Source organism: Mizuhopecten yessoensis, unplaced genomic scaffold (genome assembly GCF_002113885.1).
Source record: "Mizuhopecten yessoensis strain PY_sf001 unplaced genomic scaffold, ASM211388v2 scaffold9061, whole genome shotgun sequence".
In the NCBI taxonomy this organism is placed as follows: domain Eukaryota; kingdom Metazoa; phylum Mollusca; class Bivalvia; order Pectinida; family Pectinidae; genus Mizuhopecten; species Mizuhopecten yessoensis.
In genome coordinates, this window is record NW_018407859.1 from 49321 (window position 1) to 64821 (window position 15501).

Here is a 15501-nt window from a genome sequence, read left to right on the forward strand (position 1 = left end):
AGAACTGAGGTACATTGTAGTGACAACAAACAAACAAGGGACACAAATGACCATAATAAAAAAACGTCGACCTTAACGGACAACGAATATCTTCTTAGGAGGTCATGATTGTGACCATAGAACACACCCATAGTATCATGACTTACATCAGGTATTGTAGCTTATATAAATGGTTGATATTCCTGTAGGAATACTATCTTACTTCATAACTTTTGAACTTAAATACTACAGACTGTGTGACAGTATAACCATATGCCCTTCCATATCTTTAAAGCCTGTTGCAGATAATCTATATACCTTTCCTTTGAATACAAATTTGTTTATTGAAATATTTTTAACAAATATTACAGTACAGACTAATTTGTTGTGAAACAAAAAAAAATGGGCCTAGAATTATGCTGGTGAAAAACTAAATCGGGACAATGGGTCATGTCACTTAACATTTATTTCAGTTTTCTGCTAATGTGTCTTACCTGTCACAGTAAGAAATGCATAGGAAATCAGCAAAAACACTGATTTTGGAAGAATGCATAACAAGTCTAATGTCAGTCAAATTACACATGTATGTCATGTCACCAGCATGTTGTTACCTCCCTTTAAACACATACAACAAAGATATTGATTAAACCTTCACATGATGTTATGGAATATAGAAGGGAAATAACTCCTCACACACTGGAATACTTTTTGCCAGGTGCTGCTCATATGAATGCTAATCTAATTCAAGGAAAGACAACTGTGTTACATTAATGATATGATTCTTGATTGAATTGGTGTTGACTGGTACTTAATATTAACATGAAAGCCTAATCCCTGTAAGGCCCTGTGATATTATTAGATCTTTGCTGATTCTTGTTACATTCGTTGGTACTGATGCTGACACTGGGTGCTCCTTACATCTCTTACTGTATTAACCAGTACACATGTTGACAAATATCTTAATACATACAGCCAGATAACCACATTGCATGTTGACAAATTTCTTAATACATACAGCCAGATAACCACATTACATGTTGACAAATATCTTAATACACACAGCCAGATAACCACATTACATGTTGACAAATATATTAATACATATACAGCCAGATAACCACATTACATGTTGACAAATACCTTAATACATACAGCCAGATAACCACATGACATGTTGACAAATATCTTAATACATACAGCTAGATAACCCCATTACATGTTGATATATATCTTAATACATACAGCCAGATACCCACATTACATGTTAATAAATATCTTAATACATACAGCCAGATAACCACATTACATGTTGATATATATCTTAATACATACAGCCAGATAACCACATTACATGTTAATAAATATCTTAATACATACAGCCAGACAACCACATTACATGTTGACTAATATCTTAATACATACAGCCAGATAACCACATTACATGTTGACACCTATCTTAATGCATATACAGCCAGATAACCACATTACATGTTGACAAATATCTTAATACCTACAGCCAGATAACCACATTACATGTTGAGAAATATCTTAATACCTACAGCCAGATAACCACATTACATGTTGAGAAATATCTTAATACCTACAGCCAGATAACCACATTACATGTTGACAAATACCTTAATACATACAGCCAGATAACCACATTACATGTTGATATATATCTTAATACATACAGCCAGATAACCACATTACATGTTTACAAATATCTTAATACATACAGCCAGATAACCACGTTACATGTTGATAAATATCTTAATACCTACAGCCAGATAACCACATTACATGTTGACAAATATCTTAATACCTACAGCCAGATAACCACACTCCATGTTGACATAGACATGTACATAAACATCTAGACTCCTTTTTTTGGCAAAATTTCCAACGCATAACCACATGCACTCATTGTTGACAAATACAAATCCAAACTCCATGTTGGCAAATATCCAATTACATTACAAACTCCATGTTGACAAATATCCAAATACATTCCAAACTCCAAGTTGACAAATTTCCAAATATGTTCCAAACTCCATGTTGACAAATACCCAAACACAAGTCCAAACTCCATGTTGACAAATACCCAAACACAAGTCCAAACTCCATGTTGACAAATATCCAAATACAAATACAAATTCCATATTGACAAATATCCAAATACACATACAAACTCCATGTTGACAAATATCCAAATACATTTCAAACTCCATGTTGACATAATACCCAAATACAAATACAAACTCCATGTTGACATAATACCCAAATACAAATACAAATTCCATGTTGACCTAATACCCAAATACAAATACAAATTCCATGTTGACAAATATCCAAATACAAGTACAAACTCCATGTTTACAAATATCCAAATGCAATCAAAACTCCATGTTGACATAATAATCATTTACAAATACAAACTCAATGTTAACAGATATCTCAATAAATAAGTCTGTGATGACAGATCACCTTAATACATCATATTTTATGTTGACAGATACCTCGATACATAATCACACTCCATGAGTTGCTGGCTCACACACCCCACGACCATGTTGAGAGACAGAGCCTGGAGTATGCCAAGAGCAAACTTGAGGAGCTATCACGGGTGAGTGAACAATGTCAGAGCTATCACGATTGATAGAAGAAAGTAGAATATCAACGTGGAGGGAAAAATGACTAGGTCATTATTAAAAGTGACATGCCTAAATGTTACACTTTAAAATATCAAAAAGCAAAACATTTTGGTTATAGGAAAACAATTTGTTCCTTTAATATAATTCTTAGCTACTCTCATGTTTATCATGGTTCAATGAATTTTCTAATTTAAAAAAGAAAAACAATACCATGGGGTCCTGAAACGGACCAAGGTAAAGGTCAAAGATTAACATAATGTACCTGCCTAAAGGACAAGCGAGCTTATGCCTTAGTGCTTCATCTCTGTCTGTTATCAACGTTTCCTTTGTAATGCTTCTTGTTGAGAACAGCTAGGCAGATTTTGACTGAATTAGGTCTGAATTATTGTTGGGCCTGGGCTACATAATGTTTTTCTAAACAGCGGTTATGGTCCTTCTGTGGAATAAATTGGGGCCTAAAGGGGAAATAAAAGGTAGATATTTCAAGTCTTACTGCTTCACTATGGGTGAAATGTACATTAAGATTTGGATCATCCGTGGTAAAATGAGACTTAAAAAATGGAAAGTGTGACCATTGTAAGTGAAATGGTCATACTCATGCATTATCCAAGGTTGACAAAATTGTTATCCTAAGTTGCAACCAAGAGTGAAAGTTATTGAAATGCTGTATAGAGTATAAGGCTTTAAATTGTAGGTCTCATCTAAGTGTGTGTTTAGATACCATTACTAAGAGTGTTTTCGGTATATATGAGTATCTAGTTGATTGTGGTGTTACACTGTACACACAGCACGGGTAAGTTTATAAGACGGTATATGAGTATCTAGTTGATTGTGGTGTTACACTGTACACACAGCACGGGTAAGTTTATAAGACGGTATATGAGTATCTAGTTGATTGTGGTGTTACACTGTACACACAGCACGGGTAAGTTTATAAGACGGTATATGAGTATCTAGTTGATTGTGGTGTTACACTGTACACCCAGCACGGGTAATTTTATAAGACGGTATATGAGTATCTAGTTGATTGTGGTGTTACACTGTACACCCAGCACGGGTAATTTTATAAGACGGTATATGAGTATCTAGTTGATTGTGGTGTTACACTGTACACCCAGCACGGGTAATTTTATAAGACGGTATATGAGTATCTAGTTGATTGTGGTGTTACACTGTACACCCAGCACGGGTAATTTTATAAGACGGTATATGAGTATCTAGTTGATTGTGGTGTTACACTGTACACCCAGCACGGGTAATTTTATAAGACGGTATATGAGTATCTAGTTGATTGTGGTGTTACACTGTACACCCAGCACGGGTAATTTTATAAGACGGTATATGAGTATCTAGTTGATTGTGGTGTTACACTGTACACCCAGCACGGGTAATTTTATAAGACGGTATATGAGTATCTAGTTGATTGTGGTGTTACACTGTACACCCAGCACGGGTAATTTTATAAGACGGTATATGAGTATCTAGTTGATTGTGGTGTTACACTGTACACCCAGCACGGGTAATTTTATAAGACGGTATATGAGTATCTAGTTGATTGTGGTGTTACACTGTACACCCAGCACGGGTAATTTTATAAGACGGTATATGAGTATCTAGTTGATTGTGGTGTTACACTGTACACCCAGCACGGGTAATTTTATAAGACGGTATATGAGTATCTAGTTGATTGTGGTGTTACACTGTACACCCAGCACGGGTAATTTTATAAGACGGTATATGAGTATCTAGTTGATTGTGGTGTTACACTGTACACCCAGCACGGGTAAGTTTATAAGACGGTATATGAGTATCTAGTTGATTGTGGTGTTACACTGTACACCCAGCACGGGTAAGTTTATAAGACGGTATATGAGTATCTAGTTGATTGTGGTGTTACACTGTACACCCAGCACGGGTAAGTTTATAAGACGGTATATGAGTATCTAGTTGATTGTGGTGTTACACTGTACACCCAGCACGGGTAAGTTTATAAGACGGTATATGAGTATCTAGTTGATTGTGGTGTTACACTGTACACCCAGCACGGGTAAGTTTATAAGACGGTATATGAGTATCTAGTTGATTGTGGTGTTACACTGTACACCCAGCACGGGTAAGTTTATAAGACGGTATATGAGTATCTAGTTGATTGTGGTGTTACACTGTACACCCAGTACGGGTAAGTTTATAAGACAGTATATGAGTATCTAGTTGATTGTGGTGTTACACTGTACACCCAGCACGGGTAAGTTTATAAGACAGTATATGAGTATCTAGTTGATTGTGGTGTTACACTGTACACCCAGTACGGGTAATTTTAGGACAGATTTGTGGAATAATTGACATTTCACACTAAACACCTGCTGTTTGTAGTATCTCCTCACCGTTTCATTTCCCATAGGTTCTGAAATACAAACATGTAAAATGATATTGTGTGATGGTGTATCAATAAAAGGGAAGTATTGATTGGTCAGATCTGATGACCGCCTAGCAATCAGACCACGGCTTCATCTGACAGCACTGCTCAGCCAGGGTTTTAAACATTACAGCATGTCCACTATAAAGCCAGCAGTTTCTAGGTTTGGATAGCTTGTCCTGGGCAGTGATGTTGTGGGTTTCTCTGTAACAGCAGTACACGTGGCTGGACAGGTAATTCTGTATATTATTACAGAGCATGGTCATTGAAAGTGTTGTTTCCCCAGACAGGTGAAAATGTGGCAGGTATTGTGTAATATCACGTCACCACTGATTGTAGATGACCTTCGGTCAGTGTAATTGGATTTTCCACATTGGGAGGAAGCTGCTGTTCATTAGCAGATGAATTGCGAGTAATGTATTGTCTGTAATGTATTGTCTGTATATATGATGTACACTTGATCTGTGAAAATACTGACAGCATTTTACTTACATATCATATAAGTGTCATACAGATATGTAGTGCAGTGCATAATTATAACAGGTTATATAAAATGGTATTGTAATAACAGAGTGTAAAATATGGAGTGTAGTTACATATTGTATAATATGGAGTCGTAATTACAGAGTGTAGAATATTGAGTTGTTATTACAGAATGTATAATATGGAGTTGTTATTGTAGTGAAGAATATGGAGCCATAATTACAGAATGTATAATATGGAGTTGTTATTACAGAGTGTATAACATGTTGTCATAATTACAGAGTGTATAATATGTTGTCATAATTACAGAGTGTATAATATGGAGTTGTTATTACAGAATGTATAATATGTTGTCATACTTACAGAGTGTATAGTATGGAGTCGTAATTACAGAATGTATAATATGGAGTTGTTATTACAGAGTGTATAATATGGAGTTGTTATTACAGAGTGTATAATATGTTGTCATAATTACAGAGTGTATAGTATGGAGTCGTAATTACAGAATGTATAATATAGAGACATAATTACAGAGTTTAATATGGTGATGTAGTTACAGATTATATAATACCATGATGTAGTTGTCGGTTATATAATACAGTTTTGTTATTACTGATGTTATAATACTACATTGTTGTAATTACAGATTATTTAATACAATATCATAATTACAGATTATATAATACAATATCATAATTACAGATTAAATAATACAATATCATAATTACAGATTATATCATACAATATCATTTTACAGATTATATCATACAATATCATGATTACAGATTATATAATACAATATCATAATTACAGATTATATAATACAATGCCGTAATTACAGTTTATATAATACAGTATCATAATTATGGATTATATAATGGGTTTTTTACAGATGATATAATATGATGTTGTTATTACAGTTTATATAATACAATGTTGTTATCACAGATTATATAATACAATGTTGTTATCACAGATTATATAATACAATGTTGTTATTACAGATTATATAATACAATGTGGTTAATACAGATTATATAATACAATGTTATTTTCATGGATTATATAATACAATGTTGTTATTGCAGATTATATAATACAATTTTATTTTCATGGATTATATAATACAATGCTGTATCTTCAGATTATATAATGGGTTTTTTACAGATGATATAATATGATGTTGTTATTACAGTTTATAGAATACAATGTTGTTATCACAGATTATATAATACAATGTTGTTATTACAGATTATATAATACAATTTTATTTTCATGGATTATATAATACAATGTTGTATCTATGGATTATATAGTACAATATTGTAATTACAGATTATATAACACAATGTTGTTATCACAGATTTTACAATACAATGTTGTTATCACAGATTATATTATACAATGTTGTTATCACAGATTATATTATACAATGTTGTTATCACAGATTATATAATACAATGTGGTTAATACAGATTATATAATACAATGTTGTTATTACAGATTATGCACGATGAAGTAAGCGAGACAGAAAACATCAGGAAGAACCTGTCCATTGAGCGTATGATCGTGGAAGGTTGTGACATACTCCTAGACGTCAATCAGACATTTGTCCGCCAAGGTAAGAGAACTTTACTTCTTGATCATTTAATAGATTGTACAGGTGAGACACATGTTTACATTAAGTTAACTATAGAGATGACAGGTGAGACACATGTTTACATTAAGTTAACTATAGAGACGACAGGTGAGTCACATGCTTACATTAAGTCAACTATAGAGATGACAGGAGAGACACATGTTTACATTAAGTTAACTATAGAGATGACAGGTGAGACACATGTTTACATTAAGTTAACTATAGAGACGACAGGTGGGACACATGTTTACATTAAGTTAACTATAGAGAAGACAGGTGAGTCACATGCTTACATTAAGTTAACTATCGATAAGACAGGTGAGACACATGTTTACATTAAGTTAACTACAGAGAAGACAGGAGAGACACATGTTTACATAAAGTTAACTATAGAGACGACAGGTGGGACACATGTTTACATAAAGTCAACTATAGGAAAGATAGTTGAGACACATGCTTACATTAAATTAACTATAGAGATGACAGGTGGGACACATGTTTACATTTAGTTAACTATAGAGATGACAGGTGGGACACATGTTTACACTAAGTTAACTATAGAGAAGACAGTTGAGACACATGTTTACATTAAGTTAACTATAGATAAGACAGGTGAGACACATGTTTACATAAAGTCAACTATAGGAAAGACAGGTGAGACACATGCTTACATTAAGTTAACTATAGAGAAGACAGGTGAGACACATGTTTACATTACCTTAACTATAGATAAGACAGGTGAGACACATGTTTACATAAAGTTAACTATAGATAAGACAGGTGAGACACATGTTTACATAAAGTTAACTATAGATAAGAGAGGTGGGACACATGTTTACATAAAGTCAACTATAGGAAAGACAGGTGAGACACATGCTTACATTAAGTTAACTATAGAGAAGACAGGTGAGACACATGTTTACATTACGTTAACTATTGAAAAGATAGGTGGGACACATGTTTACATAAAGTTAACTATAGATAAGACAGGTGGGACACATGTTTACATAAAGTCAACTATAGGAAAGATAGTTGAGACACATGCTTACATTAAGTTAACTATAGATAAGACAGGTGAGACACATGTTTACATAAAGTAAACCTGTGACTAACCCTTGTTTCAAGTACTGTGTGTTTTAGTGGCAAAGTGATACCCGATTGTAATTAGTGTTGTCTTCGGGGGCAATGACTTAGGAAAAGGAGGGAGGAAAGTAAAAAGGAGGGAGGAATGTAATTGAACTGGACTGCATTGATTGGTGGTGACCAAGTTGCTCAGTTAGACAGATCGAGCTTCCATCTAGCTTGGACAACGTGGGTCAGATCCTGATCTTGCTTTTTTTCTTACATGTAACAAGACCCTACATTGTCTTAATCATATAAAAGATGGACAGGTGGCACATAAGTATGAAAGTATTTTTCTATACTCAAAGTGCTAATAACCATGTCACAACATTTAAGACCGACTGGTTTCTTTCTCAAGCTATGACTGTGTTGTACGTGATACAACGAAGGTAAAGAAATTGTAAACTTTCAGTAAGTCACCTAGGTATATACACAGTATACTCCACAAGCTGGGGGTACAGAACTAATCACATACTGATAAGTGTTATATACACAGTATACCCCACAAGCTGGGGGTACGGGACTAATCACGTACTGATAAGTGTTATATACACAGTATACTCCACAAGCTGAGGGTACAGGACTAATCACATACTGATAAGTGTTATATACACAGTATACTCCACAAGCTGGGGGTACAGGACTAATCACGTACTTATAAGTGTTATATACACAGTATACTCCACAAGCTGGGGGTACGGGACTAATCACGTACTGATAAGTGTTATATACACAGTATACTCCACAAGCTGGGGGTACGGGACTAATCACGTACTGATAAGTGTTATATACACAGTATACTCCACAAGCTGGGGGTACGGGACTAATCACGTACTGATAAGTGTTATATACACAGTATACTCCACAAGCTGGGGGTACGGGACTAATCACGTACTGATAAGTGTTATATACACAGTATACTCCACAAGCTGGGGGTACGGGACTAATCACGTACTGATAAGTGTTATATACACAGTATACTCCACAAGCTGGGGGTACGGGACTAATCACGTACTGATAAGTGTTATATACACAGTATACTCCACAAGCTGGGGGTACGGGACTAATCACGTACTGATAAGTGTTATATACACAGTATACTCCACAAGCTGGGGGTACGGGACTAATCACGTACTGATAAGTGTTATATACACAGTATACTCCACAAGCTGGGGGTACGGGACTAATCACGTACTGATAAGTGTTATATACACAGTATACTCCACAAGCTGGGGGTACGGGACTAATCACGTACTGATAAGTGTTATATACACAGTATACTCCACAAGCTGGGGGTACGGGACTAATCACGTACTGATAAGTGTTATATACACAGTATACTCCACAAGCTGGGGGTACGGGACTAATCACGTACTGATAAGTGTTATATACACAGTATACTCCACAAGCTGGGGGTACGGGACTAATCACGTACTGATAAGTGTTATATACACAGTATACTCCACAAGCTGGGGGTACGGGACTAATCACGTACTGATAAGTGTTATATACACAGTATACTCCACAAGCTGGGGGTACGGGACTAATCACGTACTGATAAGTGTTATATACACAGTATACTCCACAAGCTGGGGGTACGGGACTAATCACGTACTGATAAGTGTTATATACACAGTATACTCCACAAGCTGGGGGTACGGGACTAATCACGTACTGATAAGTGTTATATACACAGTATACTCCACAAGCTGGGGGTACGGGACTAATCACGTACTGATAAGTGTTATATACACAGTATACTCCACAAGCTGGGGGTACGGGACTAATCACGTACTGATAAGTGTTATATACACAGTATACTCCACAAGCTGGGGGTACGGGACTAATCACGTACTGATAAGTGTTATATACACAGTATACTCCACAAGCTGGGGGTACGGGACTAATCACGTACTGATAAGTGTTATATACACAGTATACTCCACAAGCTGGGGGTACGGGACTAATCACGTACTGATAAGTGTTATATACACAGTATACTCCACAAGCTGGGGGTACGGGACTAATCACGTACTGATAAGTGTTATATACACAGTATACTCCACAAGCTGGGGGTACGGGACTAATCACGTACTGATAAGTGTTATATACACAGTATACTCCACAAGCTGGGGGTACGGGACTAATCACGTACTGATAAGTGTTATATACACAGTATACTCCACAAGCTGGGGGTACGGGACTAATCACGTACTGATAAGTGTTATATACACAGTATACTCCACAAGCTGGGGGTACGGGACTAATCACGTACTGATAAGTGTTATATACACAGTATACTCCACAAGCTGGGGGTACGGGACTAATCACGTACTGATAAGTGTTATATACACAGTATACTCCACAAGCTGGGGGTACGGGACTAATCACGTACTGATAAGTGTTATATACACAGTATACTCCACAAGCTGGGGGTACGGGACTAATCACGTACTGATAAGTGTTATATACACAGTATACTCCACAAGCTGGGGGTACGGGACTAATCACGTACTGATAAGTGTTATATACACAGTATACTCCACAAGCTGGGGGTACGGGACTAATCACGTACTGATAAGTGTTATATACACAGTATACTCCACAAGCTGGGGGTACGGGACTAATCACGTACTGATAAGTGTTATATACACAGTATACTCCACAAGCTGGGGGTACGGGACTAATCACGTACTGATAAGTGTTATATACACAGTATACTCCACAAGCTGGGGGTACGGGACTAATCACGTACTGATAAGTGTTATATACACAGTATACTCCACAAGCTGGGGGTACGGGACTAATCACGTACTGATAAGTGTTATATACACAGTATACTCCACAAGCTGGGGGTACGGGACTAATCACGTACTGATAAGTGTTATATACACAGTATACTCCACAAGCTGGGGGTACGGGACTAATCACGTACTGATAAGTGTTATATACACAGTATACTCCACAAGCTGGGGGTACGGGACTAATCACGTACTGATAAGTGTTATATACACAGTATACTCCACAAGCTGGGGGTACGGGACTAATCACGTACTGATAAGTGTTATATACACAGTATACTCCACAAGCTGGGGGTACGGGACTAATCACGTACTGATAAGTGTTATATACACAGTATACTCCACAAGCTGGGGGTACGGGACTAATCACGTACTGATAAGTGTTATATACACAGTATACTCCACAAGCTGGGGGTACGGGACTAATCACGTACTGATAAGTGTTATATACACAGTATACTCCACAAGCTGGGGGTACGGGACTAATCACGTACTGATAAGTGTTATATACACAGTATACTCCACAAGCTGGGGGTACGGGACTAATCACGTACTGATAAGTGTTATATACACAGTATACTCCACAAGCTGGGGGTACGGGACTAATCACGTACTGATAAGTGTTATATACACAGTATACTCCACAAGCTGGGGGTACGGGACTAATCACGTACTGATAAGTGTTATATACACAGTATACTCCACAAGCTGGGGGTACGGGACTAATCACGTACTGATAAGTGTTATATACACAGTATACTCCACAAGCTGGGGGTACGGGACTAATCACGTACTGATAAGTGTTATATACACAGTATACTCCACAAGCTGGGGGTACGGGACTAATCACGTACTGATAAGTGTTATATACACAGTATACTCCACAAGCTGGGGGTACGGGACTAATCACGTACTGATAAGTGTTATATACACAGTATACTCCACAAGCTGGGGGTACGGGACTAATCACGTACTGATAAGTGTTATATACACAGTATACTCCACAAGCTGGGGGTACGGGACTAATCACGTACTGATAAGTGTTATATACACAGTATACTCCACAAGCTGGGGGTACGGGACTAATCACGTACTGATAAGTGTTATATACACAGTATACTCCACAAGCTGGGGGTACGGGACTAATCACGTACTGATAAGTGTTATATACACAGTATACTCCACAAGCTGGGGGTACGGGACTAATCACGTACTGATAAGTGTTATATACACAGTATACTCCACAAGCTGGGGGTACGGGACTAATCACGTACTGATAAGTGTTATATACACAGTATACTCCACAAGCTGGGGGTACGGGACTAATCACGTACTGATAAGTGTTATATACACAGTATACTCCACAAGCTGGGGGTACGGGACTAATCATGTACTGATAAGTGTTATATACACAGTATACTCCACAAGCTGGGGGTACGGGATTAATCACGTACTGATAAGTGTTATATACACAGTATACTCCACAAGCTGGGGGTACGGGACTAATCACGTACTGATAAGTGTTATATACACAGTATACTCCACAAGCTGGGGGTACAGGACTAATCATGTACTGATAAGTGTTATATACACAGTATACTTCACAAGCTGGGGTTACATTTTGTAATTATTAATCCCTGAACAAAACAAAAACGTAAGGGTAAAACCCCTTTTCCTGATTCAGTCAGTAGATGGCCGTAAAAATTAATTTGTTTGCGAACCTCCAATAATGTTTTATTTAACAAAACAACAATGCATCATTTTTACTCAAACTTTCAAGCCTGCCATTTCTATTCAACCTCTGAACTATTTCTGCTAACACTTGTGTTCTTTGTGACCTCTGACCTAGGTAAACAAAATCTTTAGTGGTCTATATTTACCTTTGCACTGCAACCCACTATATGAACATTACCAGAAGGATTGCATTTTATTTGAGTATGAAAGCAATTCATGTTCATACTGGTGTAGTATGGTAATATGAAGGCCATGGTGAAATGAACTGTAGTTCATATTACCATTATGGTAATATGAACATGGTGAAATGAAGGGTTCCATCGATTTCTATTCTGACAAACATTTTTCCATTCCTTTTTTTTTTAAGTTTACTACAATTTGATGTATTCAATCTGAAAATGACAAAAATTAAACCAGGGGTAGAAAAAATTAAGGGTTTTTAGCTTTTTAGCAGATTAGTGGTGACTTGATGGTGTGACAGCCAGATTAGTGGTGACTGGATAGTGATACAGCAAAATTAGTGATGACCTGATATTGGGATAGCCAGATTAGCGATGACCTAATAGTGAAACAGCCTGATTAGTGATGACCTAATAGTGAAACAGCCTGATTAGTGATGACCTGATAGTGAGATAACCTGATAGTGACACAGCCAGATTAGTGATAATTAAGTTGATAGTGATACAGCCAGATTAGTGATGACCTGATAGTGATACAGTCAGATTAGTGATGACCTGATAGTGAGACAGCCAGATTAGTGATAACCTGATAGTGAGACAGTCAGATTAGTGATAACCTGATATTGGGACATCAAGATTAGTGATGATCTGATAGTGTTACAGCCAGATTAGTGATGACCTGATAGTGAGACAGCCAGATTAGTGATAACCTGATAGTGATACAGCCAGATTAGTGATGACCTGATAGTGATACAGCCAGATTAGTGATAACCTGATATTGATACAGCCAGATTAGTGATAACCTGATAGTGATACAGCCAGATTAGTGATGACCTGATAGGGAGACAGTCAGATTAGTGATGACCTGATAGTGATACAGCCAGATTAGTGATGACATGATAGTGATACAGCCAGATTAGTGATAACCTGATATTGGGACAGCAAGATTAGTGATGATCTGATAGTGTGACAGCCAGATTAGTGATAACCTGATATTGGAATAGCCAGATTAGTGGTGACTTGGGTGGTGTGACAGCCAGATTAGTGGTGACTGGAAAGTGATACAGCAAAATTAGTGATGACCTGATATATATTGGGATAGCCAGATTAGTTATGACCTAATAGTGAGACAGCCTGATTAGTGATGACCTGATAGTGAGACAGCCAAATTAGTGATGACCTGATATATATTGGGATAGCCAAATTAGTGATGACCTGATAGTGAGACAGCCTGATTAGTGATGACCTGATAGTGAGACAGCCAAATTAGTGATGACCTGATAGGGAGACAGCCAAATTAGTGATGACCTGATAGTGAGACAGCCAGATTAGTGGTGACCTGATATTGTGACAGCTGGATTATTGATGACCTGATAGTGTGACAGACAGATTAGTGATGACCTGATAGTGTCACAGTCAGATTAGTGATGACCTGATAGTGTGACAGACAGATTAGTGATGTCCTGATAGTGAGACCGCCAGATTAGTGATAACCTGATAGTGATACAGCCAGATTTGTGATGACCTAATAGTGTCACAGTCAGATTAGTGATGACCTGATAGTGAGACAGTCAGATTAGTGATGACCTGATAGTGTCACAGTCAGATTAGTGATGACCTGATAGTGTGACAGACAGATTAGTGATGTCCTGATAGTGAGACCGCCAGATTAGTGATAACCTGATAGTGATACAGCCAGATTTGTGATGACCTAATAGTGTCACAGTCAGATTAGTGATAACCTGATATTGGGACAGCCAGATTAGTGATGATCTGATAGTGTGACAGACAGATAAGTGATGACCTGATAGTGTGACAACCGGATTACTGACTACCTGATTATGGGGCAGCATGATTAGTTTTGGGTAAATTAACCAGGTGTGACCATATACATGTACATGATACATGTATCCTCTATGATGTTGAACTTACATGTGAGTAAACCATCAATGAATTATTCATAAAGAGTATGGATATATGAGGGTATACATGTGTAATCAGCTAAGAGTCACAGGCTTGACCAGTCAGTAATCAATACTGGACACTGGAGGTGGTCAAGTGTTTCTTAGATTCCCTTTGGGTGAGTCATCATACCCACAACACTGAATATGGTAGTATCTTAATCCAGCTTGATTTAGATAGAGTCTGATCTACATTATATATGTAAGGTTTAGATAGAGTCTGATCTACATTATATGTGTAAGGTTTAGATAGTGTCTGATCTACATTATATATGTAAGATTTAGATAGACTCTGATCTACATTATATATGTAAGATTTAGATAGAGTGTGATCTACATTATATATGTTAGATGTAGATAGAGTGTGATCTACATTATATATGTAAGATGTAGATAGAGTGTAATCTACAATATATATGTAAGATGTAGATAGAGTCTGATCTACATTATATATGTAAGATGTAGATAGAGTGTGATCTACATTATATATGTAAGATTTAGATAGAGTCTGATCTACATTATATATGTAAGAT

The 15501-nt window shown here is 36.8% G+C and overlaps 1 protein-coding gene across 1 annotated transcript in view; it reads left to right on the forward strand.

The window, feature by feature from the left end:
- LOC110457256 (ras-specific guanine nucleotide-releasing factor 2-like) overlaps positions 1 to 15501 on the forward strand; it is a gene marked incomplete at its 5' end in the record, with an annotated part of 123346 nt that overhangs the window by 40297 nt on the left and 67548 nt on the right. The window contains 2 exons of the mRNA XM_021508450.1: positions 2495 to 2605; positions 7036 to 7153. Of these exons, the coding sequence (XP_021364125.1) occupies positions 2495 to 2605; positions 7036 to 7153 (229 nt within the window). The remainder of the gene's footprint in view (positions 1 to 2494; positions 2606 to 7035; positions 7154 to 15501) is intronic.